Source organism: Tubulanus polymorphus, chromosome 3, assembly GCF_964204645.1.
Source record: "Tubulanus polymorphus chromosome 3, tnTubPoly1.2, whole genome shotgun sequence".
In the NCBI taxonomy this organism is placed as follows: Eukaryota; Metazoa; Nemertea; class Palaeonemertea; order Tubulaniformes; family Tubulanidae; genus Tubulanus; species Tubulanus polymorphus.
This window is the reverse complement of record NC_134027.1, coordinates 65,056-80,881: the sequence shown is the minus strand read 5'-3', so window position 1 is coordinate 80,881 and position 15,826 is coordinate 65,056. Positions and strand designations below refer to the sequence as shown.

Sequence of the window (15,826 nt, the reverse complement as noted above, 5' to 3'; positions counted from 1 at the left end):
GCCATCGTGTAAATCGAATTGTTTTTAATGCGTTAAATTGCGATAAAAGCTGATGAACTCAAGAGAAGGTCTCAGTTTGTTAACCCTCTCTTTCTGTACAACCTTAGAACTTAAACAGATTTCCTATTTACCCATGCTCCTGAGAGTAACAACTTTTCCTCTTAGTCTACAGTTTTACGATTTTGATTAAGCTAATTCGTGGATACTACGTGAGTTACCAAGTTACATGAAAATGAAAATATTTAGAAAATGTACATTATTGCGAATAATCACTACTCCATTAGAGATTGGAACATTTAATCAATTCAATAGTAAGCTTTGACTCATGTGAACTTTGAAATAATGAAAATAATAAGAATGACGTTTTTTGAATAACAAAAAGCCCCTATAATATTGTTATTATAAAATTCCCAAGAAAACGAAAATCCTTTATGGAACGGAAGAAAACAATAAATCGACTGAGGCGGGTGGTTTTGGAAAACCACCTGTGATCAGAGAGCTGGTTCAAACAGGTTTTTAATAGTGATTCATAATTTCAAATTGCAAGCAACAAAAGGTGTTTTTTCGATATTGTATTCTATGCATATATATGACTATTAATGTATCCTGGTTGTGTATAGCCAATAGGGGTAATAGGTCTTCCCAGTCAAATAATCATTGTTGTTGTAGTTCTGTTCAAAGGGTTTTTAAAACGATTTGAATAATTTCTGCCCGTCCCTCCCCCTCTCTCTCTCTTCATGAGGTTATATGATGATCTATTACTTCCTTCAAAAGTTCAATATGTGGTTATTACAAGGAAATAACTTCGTTTTATTTTCTAACGGAGAAATTTATGGTGCGAAAAACTAGTTTTGAGAGCGGCGTTCCACGTCACAAATTATGATCCCTCGTCGGTCCGACACGTAATAATTGAACGTATGTTTTTTTAAAGACGATTTGGCTGTAAAACATGTCTTTTTTGTTGTTTGTTTATTCGAGCGTTTGACAGAATTATTGTCGCGAGACGAGCATTGAATTTGTGGAATTTATTTCTTGAGTTTTAGTCTTCATTTCGTAATGATGGATCTTAGTAGAAAACCACGTTTCAGAATCGGTAAATATGACTTCAATCGTTTCAGATTTACTAGCTAGAAATATACTAGATTTACCGAGTGCAATTGCTTCTAACACATCAAGCATATGTATTATATGGATATAACCAAAACACATAAAGAGTTTTGATATAACCATGAAATTGTGTTCTTTAAATGAAACCTCTAGATCCAGATTCAGATTAAACTTAAATAACTGTGGAACTGGATCTAGAGTTAGATTAAACCCACACAACTGTGGAACTGCTGTGGAACTGGGTCCAGAGTCAAATGAAACCCACACAACTGTGGAACTGGGTCCAGAGTCAAATGAAACCCACACAACTGTGGAACTGGATCCAGACTAAAATGAAACCCACACAACTGTGGAACTGGATCCAGACTAAAATGAAACCCACATTACTGTGGAACTGGATCCAGACTAAAATGAAACCCACACAACTGTGGAACTGGGTCCAGAGTCAAATGAAACCCACTCAACTGTGGAACTGGATCCAGACTAAAATGAAACCCACACAACTGTGGAACTGGATCCAGACTAAAATGAAACCCACATTACTGTGGATCTCGACCAGAAGAACCCGTATATTAAAGGGATTATGGAACCAAATCTTCTAAACATTGTTTTGTTTTCACCTGATGAACATCACGTGATGAACACCACGTGATACTTCGACGTTTTTTTCTTACAATAACCGGAAATGACAAGTAATAACAAGGTGACTAATTAACTGAATGTTTTTTTAGAAATCTTTTCGCTCCCCTCTCTCTCTTTCTCTCTGTCGAAAACCTGTTGGTAATTATAGCAGAGATGTTTAGATAAACCCCCGCTGACATAGTGAATAGATGATCTGTAAAAATTACCCCTAAATCATCCGTACAAGAAAATAAATGACAGCATTTTCAAATCAGTTTCACTTTGTTGAGGAGATGATATTTTGTTTCCAGAAAGAGAGAGATGGGAGAGTTTTAACTTTTCCCACCTGATTCCTGTTATTAATCATCAAAAACTGTCAAATTACAGGCTTTCTAAACACGCTACTAACGACAGGTCGGTTTCCAACTTCAACCTCAACCACGTTCTATTCCTATCCACCTGCCACGATCGAAATCATCATTTTACTTGTCGGAAAAACAGTTCAGCAGCAGAGCGCGTTCTGTGATTGAACTCTGTGTATTAGCAATCATCGAACTGGGTCCTGAACTGTGGAACTGGACTCAGAACTTTTGAATTGATTCAAAGGTTAGGATGAAATTGATTGTTTTTGAGTTTCGACATCGAATCAAATGCCTTTCCAATATTCTAACAATGATTCGATTGTTAGTAGCATAATCAGCACTTGGAAACTAAATCTTGAATTTTAAATAAGGGCAATTGTTTAAATAGGAGTTTTAAAATCGTTTTGTCAGACACGAAATCGAATCTATATAAGATGCTTATGTATTTAATAGAGTCGTTGGTGGTCTAAATAAAAGGAGAGAGATATTTATTGAAATATTTATACCCTGAACGTGTCCTGATAAATCGTCGTATATAAGCATACTTGGATATGAATCTATACCATAGCTGTTCATATGATATAAATACTATTTAATTTTAATGATCACTCGGTTGAGAAACTGTAGATCTCCTGGAGGATTTATTATTTAGGTAGCTTTGTCTAGATCACAATCAGCTCTCAGAGATCTAGTAATATTCTATCTATCTACGACTTCACAGTTTTGAAAAGGCACGTTTATTGACTTCCGCCATTGAGCTGAAATTGAACAAGTGCCCCGAGTGATTTTCTGTGTCAGATCAGGCGTCAAAGAATCTTCAAGTATCTGATCTTTTTATGAACATCGGACGCTTCAATTTTCTACACGAAGAATTTTAATAATTGACTTAATTAAGAATTTACCCTTACGATAACAAAGACCCATTGATTATTAAAGGTGTAAGCCGCCCCCGAGGCGTTCTAACTTCCTACGTACATCAAAAGTGTGAAGGTATTGCCTGCCAATTTCTTTTCCTCTCCTCGGCGGAAACTGTTTCAGCATCTTGAACTCAGAAGGTTTAGTGTATGCATCGATTTGAAATTCGGGATGGTTTTAAGGATGCGCTCTCGAAGTTTCGAGTTATTGTTGTCGGACGTATGCACGGCTGACATGACACATGTCCGGGGTTAAACAATCCCAGCGGTTGTCATACAGACTAACGTCAATACCGGCTCCCTATTAAACGTCTATTGTTGATAGAAGATGATTTGTTACAGAAATCACTTCTATTGTGTTCGTTCCAAATGAAACTATTGTATTTTGTCAGTAAAGGTGTCTATCAAGCATTGATTCGGATAATTAGGTAAATAAGGAGAGACGCACGGTTCTCGGCCGCACCAAATGTTCATATTCTCGTCAGAAGCCTTTCTTTAAAACTAAACAAAGTCGTTTCTATTGACACAACAACTAAATATCTTAATGAACAGCTAGAATTCAGTGTGTTTGCAAATAAAGACTCGGATCAGTCCATGCTGGAACGTATCAGTGAAAAAAACCCTAAACAACATTACTTGTTGTCGGGTTTAAAACTAAAAATACAAGGATTTCAATACATCTTTCAGTTTTTCATTGTGGGTTGGAGACATTTTTGCCTTTAAATATCTAGATACTAGGTTTTTGTTTTCGTGAAATGAAAGTATTTTTTTTTTTTGAAAAATGAAACTACTGCATGAAATGTTGTTGTTTTGTTGCCTTATGGTTGAAACATTGAAAGGAGCGGTATGTGACCAAATCGGGCACGTTCCTGGTATACACACAGATCGTGACTCATGGTGTATATTTTTACGAAATTCTGTCTTACATAGTTATTACCATAAAACAACCATTGCTGAGAAAATTCCCCCCAAAGATTTTGATAACTATAAACGCACAAAGAAAGTTTAGTGCTCCATGCAATTTATAATAATAAAATTTAATGATTCCGGCTCGGGGTATGAATCGGGTGAGGGCTATTAAATTGAATATAGGAATATTTTTATTTTCTCATTTATATCGGGTAAATATATCATGTTGGTGTGTTATTCCTGTCCAATGAAGTCAATTGATATTTCTACATTTCTGTTATTAAAACCTATATCCGGCTTTGTTTAGTTCGAAAGGGTTTAAATCGTGGTATTATTTTCTCAGAATATTCTCACAACAATCACGACCGGTTTTTATTAATATGTTATATCTCGTTTCGAATAGAAACCAGTCGTTAGAATCGTCTCCGTGCAAAACAACTGCGAAATTTGGATTCACAGAAAGTTATGAATATGATATGTTTTTATTGATCACCAGCTCGGGTTATCCGGGTCCGTTTGAATAAAAATCCTAGGAAGAATCGTCTAGACTTCAACTCGTTAACAAATAAAAAATGAAAGTTTTTGTGAAATTTTTGGTGGTTGAATTTCAGTATAGTCAAAATGTTCTGCTATTGTGTCAGAATCGCGAAGCGACTCATATAATAACAGAAATTTACTTTTTGCGGATTTATGGTGGAATTTCAGGCGATTACATTCTTTAAACGTATGCAAAAATATGCAAATTAACCATTGTATTAGGTTCGAATCCCGATTAATTTGATTCGCGAATCCCGAATATCCCCTTGGTAAGATTCCCGAAAATACATTTCGTGAATTTTTTTTTTCTACTAGCTGCATCTCGCTGGCAATCGAGGATCGGGAACAATGTCAATCAGATATTACTGGAAGAACTGCAAGCAGACGAACTCGTCCCTGGAGGCTGTTGTATAGACACATTGTCCCGTACTACGATCCCTCAAGTGCACTCTCATTCATCGTCAATCATTTTTCAGAGCTGATCAACTTCAGTCTCGTCAATTCAGAAAATTCGGAAAATATGTGACCAATCAACGCATAATAAGTTACCGATAATCAAGTTACGCGATAATATTCAAACACAGGGGACAATAAAACGATATAAGAAAGTAATTTAGTTATGAAGAGGTGCAAAATAATTTTCAGAAAATGCTGAGAATAATGTCGGCTTCGGTCGGTTCTATAATAATCTCAGTATACGGCGAAATCGTCGCTACGGGAGACGGCGGGGAGACAACAGTAGCGACGGTTATTTTGAATAGTTATATGCATTAATGTTTATGTATTCAGATCTCGTGTTCATGAAATGTTAAAATTGGTTCGTTTTCATTATTTGAAAGCCGGTGTATGAGATATCTCGCGTAATCTATGACTCGGAAGGGAATTCGGCGAGGCTTTAATACTGATAAAAATGGCTTGAATTTATGTTGATTTTGATAAATTGCTTCGTTGGTCAATTGGTATTCAACACATCGACCCGGGGATGATTAAATGATCGCTCAGAAAATATAAGAACGTCAGAGATATGGAGGGCGACGCAGCGCGGACCACGTTCTGAATAGACATTGCGAACATGAGTCAAAAACTGTTTAATATGTACACCTAGAATAACGTGCAGATTGAGCTCTATTAATTTAGAGGGTGCGATTTTATGGAGGCGACAGCTTTTCAAATACTTGGAATGAATTTAGAATTTTGATTTATCCTACAAAGAGTTTTGGTGGATGGGAACTCGTAAAAAGCCCACGCATGCCCGCTGACGGCTTTCTGAAAATGGCTTTCGTCGAAAATTACTCAGAATTTAAGAATTCGTATACGCATAGTTTTATCTCTCATCGGAAATCAATGCGCCAACAGATCAGTTCTAATCGATATCGATTTGAATATTGTGGCTTGGCAACGATCGGTAATGTTGTGTTGTTGCGATGTGAAGTTATATGATATTTCGTGTTTCTTTGAAACTAATACCGTTCCAACTCCGGAGCGATCATATGGTATTAGTTAAGTTTTCAACATGTTCCGATGATCGAGCGCGCGGAGTGTGGGGGGAGGGAGTCTGGGAAACTTATGGAAAAACTATATATCGCCACAACGGCAACTTCTAAATATAATAGTCATACTATATATTCAGGGAATTGAATGACAGAACATGTCAGCGATGAAGCGTTCAATGATTGATTGCAGACGGGTTTTTTAAGCCGTGTTTAATAATCTGCAGGTTTTCGCGAAGAAAAGAAAAATGCATCTTGCATCTTTTACATAACACGCTTGTATTGTTATCATTGAACAAGAGTCTCGGTGATGATTAATCGCTCTGATTTTATCAAAAGTATGTCTATGTTATTCTTACCCCTTGATATATGGAATCTGAAATTGTTTTTTTTTTCAACAAGTCGAAGACATGTTGGAAAATAATGTCAGGGTTAATGTTGGGAAATTGGACCCGGTTTCTGCACAGACATGGTCGAAAATGTTTTTAAGAATAATATTTGTATTTATAGAACCGAAACGAGCTTAGACTGGGTTTAAGTCGATGGATTGGCTATAGGAACCAAAATGAGCTTAGATTGGTCTTAAATTTATTGAGGTCATATTGAGCACTAGTCTTAAGGAGCATTGACTGTCTACCCCTTGGACTAAACCTGAAGTTGTTTGTCTAATGTAACATTTTCTATCTCTTTACAGTTGCAACTAGTCAGTGTACAGAAGGAGACGTTACTGCAGAAAGCAATGACTGCCATCAAAGTCAACATCAGGACCGCTGTGAATTGCAGGTCCGCAGCGAATTATCATCACCGTTTATCTGTTCAAACTGTGAACAAGTGTTTAGTACAAACAACGAACTTCAACAACACAACGAGACCTGTTTGATAAAACCAGAACTACTCTATCCGTCTGCTGTTCACCACGACATCCATATCAACACTATGATCATCGATACGGAACCGCACCACGATGAAGATGAGGATGAAATCGTAGATGAATTAGATGAAACTGACGATCCCGATGAGCTGTTAACGTACGCAAACGAGTTGAATGATGATAATAATAAAGAGAATATCGATGATTCGAATCGATTGTGTTTCTCGCCTCGTTCAGGTCGAGGGGAAGGAGAACTGGACGATCTGAAAGGCGAATACCTAGATGATGAAAATCTGGAAGATGATAAAGTCGACGATGTCGATATGATGGATGATATAGACGGCGCTGATGTCGATGAGGATATGGAGGAGGATAAACAGGGCTGCTCCGAGTCGGAGTTGTTAGCTCAGAATCTAGGACTTGGTAATATCGTTCTGGGTCCGTTAATGAATACCAAACACGCGGTCGCGCAGTTCGCCGAGAATAACCTGTCACCGTCAGAGGTCGCCACGCTTCAGGCAACTCTGTTTTCTTTGCAACAACAGCAATTGATGCAACTTCAACTGATACAGCGACTGCAACATCAACTGGTCGGTCAGCCTCCCGGTCCAAACGGTCAACCTCCATCACTGCCACCACATAGCTTACAGGCGCTACAGGCCATGTTACCTAACGGGTTACAGTCTCTCAACGGGTTACAGATGCTGCATCAGTCCTCGCCTGCCGCAGCAGTAGCCAACTTATCATCGAAATCTCATCATCATCACCACCACCATCACGTATCACCGCCACCTAGCGAGCAACCGGAGAACCTGAGTCCACGCGGTAACCCGATCAACCCGAACTCAAACGAGGCTTCATCGCCGTCGATGCCACCGACCAAATCCGCATTCGAGATTCTGCGACAAGAGGCCAATAATCTGCTACCATCTCCACCTGATAACGATCATCCGTTGAACTTAATCAACAACAGTAAGTTTGAAAATCGTATATATTTCATTTCAGTAACCGCAGATTACCCATTTCTTTAAGATGATGGCCTATCACCTTTGGTAGGATAACTATCAGAATTTACCCAGAAGGCAAGTTTAATTAGCGGACTCGCGTGGAATCTGGCCCTGGGCCCAGTTGCAGAGTCCCATCAAAGACGGTCTTAAATATCCGGAATGGTTTTAAGTTGGTTTTTATACAAAGATTTATGTAAGGCCTATATATCATATATATAGTTTATGAATACTGACGTTTTAAAAATGATTATACATAAGTGATAATGTTACGACGTTTGTTGCTGCTGGATGTTGGTGAATGTGTCCTAGAAATCTAATTGAGAACTTTTTTGAAAAGTTCATAACGAATATGACTGTTGTGTACCACTACTAAGCAACGTGATCCGGTTACAACAATTCTGACAGTTTCCTAAACAAAACTATCAATTTTCCGTGTTATGCTCGATTACTTTTACCGTCATTTTTTACCATTTATTCTAATATTTGAAACCGGATGGTTTTTCTCAGCGGTAGAACAGATAATATAAGGTCAGAGGTCGGGTTCGGTTCCCAGCTGCACAAATGACATGTTATTACATAGATATAATTATAAACACATAACTGGTACTAGATTTCTTTTTTTAAAAAGGTATTCTTGTTTTTCTACATGACTTGAAAATCTAGAGCATGCATAGCTCAAGAAAGGCATGGGAAATGCACCAGATACATATTGTGTATTTACTGCTGAAAATGAAAACCAAGCTATTCATCAAAATTCGTCGCCAATTCGTCGAAATTTTGTCAAACGCACAAAAAGTGTGTACCAAACTTATCGTTTTTATATTCAAGATGGATGAAAAATTCTTTGTAATTTCGTTGAATTTGCAAAGTCTTTTTAACCACTTGTATCGATTTTGTATAAGGGTTAAAAAGTGTCGGATTAATGTCCAGTAGTCGGAGTAATTTCTGGGCCCGGCGGCGGTCATCGCCGAGTAGGGGCAAAACTATTCAGTTTATGAGAATTCTATAAAGTAACAATAAGTACTCTCTAGACCTTCCAATAGCCTGCAGGTATAATAATAATACATCTTCCAGAAAGCGTTGCATTCATTTATAACTAACATCAAAACAGTCCGGTCTTCTATCTATCAAAGCCAATCTCATATTAACCGAAAAATATCATAAATTGGCCCTTTCTCGTAAATGACTCCTCTAGGAATTCTGTAAATATTCCTGGCCGAAGTTGATCAGTGCGAGTGATGACAGATCAATTTCTCCCTGAAGAATTCTATGACAGCCGACAGTGGGGTGATATATCAAACTCACACCGGTTTCGCTCAGACAGTGCGAGAGAGAAAGAGAAAGAAGTGACCGTCCATTCTATCGTTAGATGTGATCTAGAATTTAACACCTCATCGTAGAAGAAAAAGGGCACAATGAGAAATGGTTTTAACGGGAAAAAAATGCGCATTTCAAGCAATCTTATATCCGTATTTTGACTACTAGAAATTGGTCACTCGCAAACCGCTGTATCGTGATATGAATTTTTTTTAACTCAGTTTTTGAAGCCATTCATATTGATGTTGAAAATGAACTTCTATTAAGCAATTTCAAGTAAAATTCCCTGAAGATAACATAAGATTCTTTTAGCTAAAACTTGTTCGTGAAGCTCTCATCCGCTGTTCCGAAATTCAGTTTCTCGTCTTTCGATAAAAGTCTTACGTCCCTCGCAGAAAGAAATATCATTAAAACGCCGGTACCTCGCGAAAATTAACGACATTTTCATTACGACTGCGCTCCGAGCTCGTGTCTCATTGGGAGACTCGGGATCTTCTCTATGGTTGTAATAGTAAGAGAGTAGGAAGAGAGAGAGGGGAAGAGATAGTTGTAAAGGTTGATGATGGGACGACGGAAAATGATGAATGCTTTGACCTTTTTAATTCACGACACAGAACGTCTGGTCTCCGGGGTCGCATTGTGAATACATCTTCATTAACAGACTGAAGATAGCCAAGTCACGGACCTCTGACACTTTGTGATAACGCGCCGGTGAGATCTAGGATGCATACATCGTTGAACTCTCCACGGAGCCTCAGATATGAACCCATAAATTTCTAGTTGGCTATATTATGCCATGCTTAATAAATAGTGCATTTTGTACGGTCATTAGGGGGCAATTTTCTGGCACATTTTTATAGCAATGGGTTTAATAACTGTCTTCGATGGTGAGTCAGATCTTACGATGTGTTCATTGTTTTGATGAAGATGTTATATAGAGATTGCTGACAATAGATTCTGTGAGTTTAGTGCGCGCCGAGTCGCAAATATCATTAAGAGGTGAAAAAGGTAATTTTCTGCTAATCTCCAGAAATAATGACTCTCAAATAGTGTCGAATGATTTATCCGTCATCGCGACATTCGAGATACGACATTTTGATGTTATGTTCATCATTGTTCGGTATTGTGTTTGACAATCAGATAATTTAGACCGACAGGGCCAAGGGTCTGCTACTCTTTGGGCTCGGATACACTTCAGACGGGACCAAGGGTCTGCTACTCTTTGGGCTCGGGTACACTTCAGACGGGACCAAGGGTCTGCTACTCTTTGGGCTCGGTTACACTTCAGGATGGGCTCGGTTCTGCTGCTCTTCAGGCTCGGGTCCGCTCCAGACTGGACTTGGGTCCGCTACTCGTTGGGCTTGGGTCCGTTGATTGCTGGGCTCAGGTGCAGTTCTGACAGGGCTCGGGTCCACTTCAGACTGGGCTCGGCTCGGCCGTGCCTCTCTTGTAGGGCTCACGTGCCGCTGCTTGGTTTGAGAAGCAAACAGCAAACATATTATCGGTTTGCTGACTAATGAACGAAACCACAAAATAAAAACACCTTTACAACTAGAATAGTAAATACCTAATCATAGCTAAACCAATATATTAATGTCCAAATAAAAAACAGCTCATCCTACAAAGTGAGATGAGAGAGGAGAGGGAGGAATTCCGTTTAAATTTGCTGTTAAATTTAGACGCAAATATCTGAAAATAACTGCAGTGTCGGTCGGTCGGTCGGTCGGTTCCTTGGTGGCATATTACAATTCATAAGAGTTAAGAACAACAACTGTTTTCAGCGGTTATTCATAATATTTCTTCATAAAACTTTTCTCATCTCTTAACATCGAACTCGCTCGCACTCTGCCGCGTCGGAGAATATATCATCAGTTTCACCGTAGCTGCTGCTGCTGCTACTGCTGCTGCTACTGCCGTTGTAGTTTTTTACATTCTCGCGTGTAAGATGCGAAATGATGGATTCAAAGCGCGTGGATTTAACAGTGAAAAACAATATATTTGAAATTCATGCCATAACTTCACAGGCGAGTTTCAAGCGCGTGCTATCCTCGCTATATCCATCTCAAACTTATGCTTCATTACTGCTTGAAATCATCAGTCATTCTCTTTAGAACAGATAAATACAAAAACAATTCTACAACTCTTTCTTCCACGCAGTCTAAAAGACGCGTTAGTTATTAACAAACGCCGGATTTAGAAATTCTATTTGTGTATTTGTGACCTTTTTCTGTCAAGTTTTCTATTCGTTACCAGTGAGAAGCCCTTGACAACAGCGCGCACTGGCCTATCTGGTGCACCTGACTGAGTTCTGTTTGAAACAATGTAAGCTATGATTATGAATGAAAAAAAGCTGTTCTTGCCGTTACAAATTTTTTAAACATTCAATTCAGAGCTCAAAACAGTTGGATGAAATATGGTTAACCTTTCGGAATAAACTTTTCAAAAATAGGGGGGTTTAATTTGACTCTGTATCCAGTTCCACAGTTGTGTGGGTTTAATTTGACTCTGTATCCAGGTCCACAGTTGTGTGGGTTTAATTTGACTCTGGACCCAGTTGCACAGTTGTGTGGGTTTAATTTGACTCTGAATCCAGTTTCACAGTTGTGTGGGTGTGAGTTGCTCTGGACCCAGTTCCACAGTTGTGTTGGATTAATTTGTCTCTGAATTCGGTTCCAGTTCAACAGTTGCGTGAATATAATTTGGCTGTGAAGCCAATTTCACGATTGTGTAGGTTTTATTTGGACTTTATTTAGACCCATTTGCACTAATTGTAGGTTGCAGCCTATAGCTCCGGTTCTGTCTACTCTCTGTTGTTATGAGTCAATATAAACGTTCGTTCCTAATGTCTTTAACTAAGAATCCGTGATGATAATTATGATAAACTGTTATGAAGTTTCGACTATTCGAGGTATGCTAGTCGTTGTGGGGGGTTGTGTATGGAACAGGTTAATATTCATAACACTTCATTCACCGGTGTATATAAAATGTTTATTTGTCTGTACGCAAAATCCAGCATCCATTCCTCATCATCATCATCTTACGCATCACCTGCAGCCATTGATTATAAATTATGAGTTGATGATCGTTTGCTGACTCGGTTACGTAACATCAAAATCTAAACCATCTCTCATCTTCAGTCCGTCCGTGTATTACCTGATAGAAATATGATGCTTACTCATAACTTCTCTCCTGGCTTTCTATTAGACGGTTAACCATCAAGAATAAAATCAAAAATCACTTTCAGTGAGGAGGCTTAAGGATACCGTAAGTTTTCGGTGATTGAAGCCTAGATTTTACTATCTGTTGATTTGTTTCTTGGGATGAAATCAATTTACAACTTACAACTTACTTGTCAAGACTTTAGCTTGACTTAGCCCAAGACCAGTCTAAGCTCATTTTAGTTCTATAGTCAATCTAACAACTTAAGACCAGTCTGAAATTGAAGAATACCCCCTGAGCCTGAGGGGTCCCTTTGGCACCACTTGCACCTGCAATATACGCAGGTTTATCGCGTGGAGAGATTGATTGAAATAGTAATTGTTTTGATAAGTTGAAATTACGGCTTGTAATGAACAGGAATGAGGGTTTTTTTATAGAAAGTTTCGCAGTTTCTTCCTCCAAAACTTCTGTTATCAATTTGAAGACGAAACCGCGAAACGGGAATAAATAAACTAAACTCGTTCAGCCGCGAACAGATTCAATTATTTTCAGTCGTAATTTTCTGAATTTTTTTCCGCCGCACCGCGACCTTGAAATCTCGGAAAGTTAGTTAGCCTTAAAGGTAACCTGAACACGATCAATACTAAAACTCGTAAAAGGTTTATGTAAGGTGGAGTCCATATCGATGACCGTCCAAGAAGTTGAACCCATTAAAATGATACTGAATAGTCTAAAAGGCTAAAGCCTTTCAAATATATGGAATAGGACCCCGCACAGATACCATACCTTCAAACTTTAGCCTATAGCAAACTATGATGGATTTAAAAGTGGTTTAAAAATATCCCTGACAACTGATCAGAAAGTTCCGGTACCACAGTCCTCGATTAAGTAGTTGAAATTTAAAGATAAAGTATGATTTACGATCGAACAGCGATTCGGGTGGTTTAGTTGAACTCTCGTTGGATGGGATCCGGTTAGTGGTAAATATATAGAACTTGATCAAAATCATCTTCGCTCCGGAACCAGATGTTGACGCGTGTTAATTTGTATTAATTTACCTGAAATATACGTGAAGTGTTGGTGGGGATGAAATGTTGTTCTGTAGGAAAGTTGATATGTTTCATACATCGAGTGAGAATCTATGAATCTATGATATAAACATTCCTCAACACTCGGTGCATCGCCCTCTCTCCCCTCCTCTCTCCTCTCTCCCTCTCTCGCCTTCTCAGCCCCTCTCTCCCTCTCCCCTCCTCTCTCCTCTCTCCCTCTCTCGCCTTCTCAGCCCCTCTCTCCTTCTCCTCCCCTCCCTCCTCTCTCCTCTCTCTCCTCTCTCCCCTCCTCTCTCCTCTCTCCCTCTCTCGCCTTCTCAGCCCCTCTCTCCCTCTCCTCTCCCCTTCCTCTCTCTCCCTCTCCCTCTCCTCCCCTCCCTCCTCTCTCCCGCTCCTCTCCCCTCTCTCTCTCCCTCTCCCCTCCCTCCATCTCCCTCTCCTCTCCCCTCCCCTCTCTCCCTTCAAATAATATCAACTGACTCGGAATCCTGTAGTAAACCTAAAATATGTTTCCGCTGATTATAACGATAACTAAAAGTACGAGATATTTGAGCGTTCTCAACTGACAGTAAATCAAATTTAATCGAATTTATTTATTTCACGTCCAATGAAGCCGTGGTGGAGCGTTTTTTATCGCTATTTATCAGAACGCAAATGATTAATTTTGCTATTAAGTTTATCGGTATAAGGAAGGGCTTCTGCTATCAATGTCAGATTTTCTACAACTCCGATGCGACTAATTTGACTGACTGACTGACTGACTGACTGACTGACTGCTATTACCCAGGATTCGAACCCACTGATGCTAGCATCACACGAAAGACTGACGCCTCGAATTGGCATTCCATAATACACAAAATACAACAACAAAAAGCGCTTTCATGCTGAAAAAAAAACATAACATTTATCGCTCCTAGGCACTTCAAAACTTGTTCGACCTGCTGTATTTAAAATCAACCTCTTACAAGACGCCGAAAAATAAAACTGATATGTATTTGATTCGCGCAGGGAGATGATTTAGAAGAAGAAGTTCGTCTGAACTTCTCGCTCGGTTTGACGTGGTGTTCATCGCTTCCGTGCGCAATTCTTCAGTTTACCATAAAGAAATGGTGCTTCATAAAAGAGTAAATGTGTTTGGGAAGAGAGAGAGGGAAATGGAGGGAGAGAGAGGGAGATGGAGGGAGAGAGGGAGATGGAGAGAGAGAGGGAGAGGGAGGAAGAGAGGGAGATGGAGGGAGATGGAGGGAGAGGGAGAGGGAGAGGGAGAGGGAGAGGGAGGGAGAGGGAGAGGGAGAGAGAGAGGGAGAGGGAGGGAGAGAGGGAGATGGAGGGAGAGGGAGAGAGTCAGAGAGAGGGAGAGGGAGAGGGAGAGAGAGAGGGAGAGGGAGGGAGATGGAGGGAGAGAGAGAGGGAGGGAGAGAGAGCGGATTTTTTGCCGACAAGTGGTATTAATTTTACATGCAACAACACTTTCTGCTTATATCATTGCACCGCAACCGTATTGAGATCCGCGGTACCAGAAATTCAGAAAACATGTAATAACATCTAGAACTAAAGGCCGCAAATGTTTAAACTTTTATTACCCGACTATCAACGCGCGTACCGACTATTTTTATTTTTCTCCTAATAGTTTTCAAAGGTTCGAAAAGTTTAAAGTATTTTTTTTCTTTTCGATGTTGATAAAAAGATGTGATGAAAATTTCGTAACAGTTTTTCATGATTTTAAGGATTCAAACACTCACTTGCCACAGGCCACTAAACATCGTCATAAATCAAAGACTGGTCTTTAGAACTAAAACGAGCTTCGAAATGGTTCTAAATCCCGTCTGGCGTCGTCCAAACATGCCGGTGGGTATCGTGACCTAGAGATCTTTTTCATAGTTCAAATACTATATCCTTGAGGGTGTAAATTAGAAAATCCCAAAAATCGTTCGACTTACTTTTTACCCAATTGGTCACGTTGGTTTCCGGAAAGAAATTGGTTATATAGTGTAATATAGAGAGTAGGTTATAATATCTAGTTTTGAAGTAAGACGTTGTGAGGTTCAGGTATTATCGGTCTATCTGATATCATAACTTACAAATCAGTAAATCCCACTCACGGTACAGGTCATCATTGGCAGATTAACGTGTGTCACAAATCGTCTTTCCGCTCGACGCTCTACTAATCCTTGTCGCCCTCGTCAGCCTTATGTCGGGGCTTACCGCGTCCACTGTTGCAAGAAATTGTTACTGAAATATCGCAAATTCGTTAACGCTTCGATTGAGATTTGGTAGAGATTTCTGCGATTGGTTTTTATGAATTTATGAATATGTAATAACGCGCATAGCCCGGTAAGAGATCAAGCTGCGATAACGTCGGAACAAAGCGGTCCATGCAATGAAAGAAAAGATTTATCAGTGATCGGCTTCTGCTGGACCCAGTTCTACGGTTCAGGGTTCAGATTTGATCCTGGGCCTACTGTTGCTTAAGCCCAAAAGTA

The 15,826-nt window shown here is 39.4% G+C and overlaps 1 protein-coding gene across 1 annotated transcript in view; it reads left to right on the top strand.

Annotated features, from left to right (window-relative positions):
- The first annotated feature begins 1,064 nt into the window (after positions 1 to 1,064).
- The window catches only part of LOC141902752 (sal-like protein 1), a 34,957-nt gene continuing 20,195 nt past the window's right edge, over positions 1,065 to 15,826 (top strand). Inside the window, exons 1-2 of the mRNA XM_074790628.1 lie at positions 1,065 to 1,093; positions 6,635 to 7,783. Coding sequence (XP_074646729.1) covers positions 6,877 to 7,783 — 907 coding nt within the window. The 5' untranslated portion in view covers positions 1,065 to 1,093; positions 6,635 to 6,876. The remainder of the gene's footprint in view (positions 1,094 to 6,634; positions 7,784 to 15,826) is intronic.